General features: G+C 35.4%; 1 protein-coding gene across 1 annotated transcript in view; it reads left to right on the top strand.

Moving 5' to 3' along the window:
- The first annotated feature begins 373 nt into the window (after positions 1-373).
- Cbl (E3 ubiquitin-protein ligase CBL) overlaps positions 374-3,142 on the top strand; it is a 6,347-nt gene continuing 3,578 nt past the window's right edge. Inside the window, exon 1 of the mRNA XM_088030760.1 lies at positions 374-1,126. Within this exon, the coding sequence (XP_087886886.1) occupies positions 585-1,126 (542 nt within the window). The 5' untranslated portion in view covers positions 374-584. The remainder of the gene's footprint in view (positions 1,127-3,142) is intronic.

Here is a 3,142-nt window from a genome sequence, read left to right on the forward strand (position 1 = left end):
AAAGAAATTTTCGCAGAAACACATTTTTGTCGCCACACCAACTTAACTTTTAACATAAAACTTCCTCAAATAAAAAGCAAATTTCAGCTACAATTTTTGAAGAGTCTGGCAAATAACAATTTGTGCTTAATGTGTTGCAATTGAATAGGTATTCTACAAAAAGCCGAAAGTTGCAAAGTAAAAAAAGCAATGTTGATTTAATTTGGGGTATTGGTATATTTACCGTTGGTAGTAATTTTGAAGTCTCGCGGCATCGTGCCATAAAAAGTTGGCATATATTTACATTTGTCCGGTTATTTGGCAACTAATCAGTTGCTGTCGTGATTTTATTGTCCGTTTCGTTTGTTGGCCGAATATCCCGTTATCCATGTCAGTGCGGTCCTGGATGCGCGTTGTAGCCAACTTCAGAGCGATGTGGCTAAGAATGTCAACGATGTGTGTCGACAGTAGTTGTAAATGTTTACTGTTCAAGTTAATTAATTAAGTGTTTTAAATTAATAATAAGTAATAAAATGATTGTTATAAAATATCTCGTGTGATAGTGCTTTAAAAACTTTGGTGTGAGGTCACCGTCACGTTTCAAAATGGCAGGTCGAAATCGTCCAGTTCAGCATAAGAACTTTTGTACAATATTTTCGAAGCTACAGGGTGCTTTTTCCGATGCCGTAACACATCAAAAATATGCCACAGACAAAAGGACTTTGGAAAAAACGTCCAAACTTATGGACAAAGTAGTGAAATTGTGCCAACATCAAAAAATGAACTTGAAAAATTCGCCCCCTTTTATTTTAGATATTTTACCAGATACTTATCAGAGACTCAGATTTATTTGTTCGAAATACGAAGACAATATGATTGCTTTGCACAATAACGAACATTTTCATATATTTATTATCAATTTGATGCGGAAGTGTAAGCAGGCGATTAAATTGTTTAAAGAGGGTAAAGAGAAAATGTTCGACGAGAATTCGCATTATAGAAGGAATTTAACGAAGCTTAGTTTAGTGTTTAGTCATATGTTAAGTGAATTAAAGGCCTTGTTTCCCAATGGAGTGTTTGCTGGAGACCAGTTTCGCATAACAAAATCAGATGCTGCAGATTTCTGGAAGACCAACTTTGGGAACAGGTAAACAATTACATTCAAATCGTGAGAACACAACTGTTTGAAAATCTCAACATTACATCACATATTGTTCTACCATGAAAACACCTCATGATGCACTTCAATGCAACCCTGTTTATCAATCTCTTATGATAACTTTTTTCACATTATTTATCAATTGGTTTACTGTATATTTTTATCGGACACTTGAAGGGGTTCCACTTTGGTTTCATGAAATAATTATAAATGTTTACTTTAGGTCTCCAAACAACAATAACGAAAAAACAATTTGCAAAAGTTAAATTAACCCATTAAACTACATATTTGTCACTCTCAGTTAATCTATTTTCCCAACTCATTGTCCGTCTAATAACGTGAGAATTCCTTGTCCCCCATTTCCTTTATTTCAACATTCCATTTTCGCATCATCAAATGAATCATTTACTCCAAGAAAATCTTGTGATTCTCATCAGCAAAACAATAAAAAAATCGCCAAGGACGTTCCATTCATTTTTTCAGTGTAACTTTGCGCAACTACACTGATGTGTGAGTGAAACGGACCGACTCGGCACAGCGTGGGCATCAATGAAATATTGATTCGCGCGAGACCAAAAATACAATTTCGTCGGAATTTAAATGTAGTAGAATGACTGTCTCTCCTGCTGCTCATTCATTCGAATCTACGTGGAAACGTGGGAGTTTTTGCTAGATTAGAGAAAATTTAATGTGTCTTAGTAACGCGACGAGGTTTCATTCAATAATTCAAGGCTTAGGGGATGGTTTTTAAAACGAGGGGATCTAGAACTGGTCTCTGAAGAGACAGAGGGTTGAAACGACAGTTAGTCACCATTAAACTTATTTTTCTGTTTTGAAAGGAGTTGGGAAATGGATACAGTTCTTGATACATTTCCGTATTATTTCCGCAGTTTCAGAAATCATTTTTGATCAAAATACATCAGAATTCGAACCTGAATTTAAGTTAATGAAATGAAGAAATGGTGATTTTAAAGCCCCAATCTACTCGGAAATTGACACAATTTTAGCTAATTATTTTGAAAAAAAAAATGCGTTTCAATATTATTTGTCTTTTTTATTATTCTTAATCTAATCATTTTATGTGGTACTATTGTCACTCCGAATTAGGTTGGGCCCTTGACCCTGTTCCAAATCAAATCAGAGCAGGAAAATAGTCAACACCGTTTTTGTTGTTTTTTCATTATATAATCGTCTGGTGAGTGGGCTAACCGACCCTGTCACTAAAACGCCATTATGCAATTGATGAATAATGCCCGTAAAAACGTATAGACCGATAAAAACCATCACGAATAACTTAAAAATAATGCAGTCCGACGTTGGCAAAGTGCAGTTGTTAGGTTGATCGCCTTTGACTAGGCGTCAAAAAATTACTTTTAATTTCTTAATGCCGTACAGAAGGGAGGGACCGCCCTTCAATCCTATTTTTACCTTTATTATTAATTTAATTAGCTTCTGTGTCCGCTCGTTTTATTTGTCCAGTAGGTACATGACAACCCATTTTGAGCACGTAATAACAGAAACCCTCAGGACGATCATGATTTTAATTTTTAACATCACTTCCAGTTAGATGGCAACAATACGACCTACAGCCCTTAATTGATTAATTACGAAGTCTGGCTAAAGTTCCTACCTCCAATTTATTGATTGAACCTTGAGCTAAAACTCAGTTTACCATGCCATCAGTCGTCTTAATTAAAAAAATTCCACATGTGGTTTCTCCTCTAAGTGTTCAAATAAGACATTAATTAAATATTATTAACGCGATGACGCCGTGATCAGACTTGGTAATTATACAGGATGTCTCTTATCGGGCCCGTTGGAAAGTTCTCAACAATTCTTTGATTCAAAAAGATGAAAATTGAATAACATAAACGCTTTATATTGTGGAAAGGCATCCCGGATATGCGGGAACGCAAAACATCAGGATAATGGAAAAGATAGCTGCAGCGGAACTCGTGGCTAAGACTATCGTGGAGCAAATATGGGAAATTTATTTATGATTCT

The sequence above is a fragment of the Gnatocerus cornutus genome, chromosome 2 (assembly GCF_029298725.1).
Source record: "Gnatocerus cornutus isolate USDA-ARS CGAHR chromosome 2, icGnaCorn1.1, whole genome shotgun sequence".
Lineage (NCBI taxonomy): Eukaryota > Metazoa > Arthropoda > Insecta > Coleoptera > Tenebrionidae > Gnatocerus > Gnatocerus cornutus.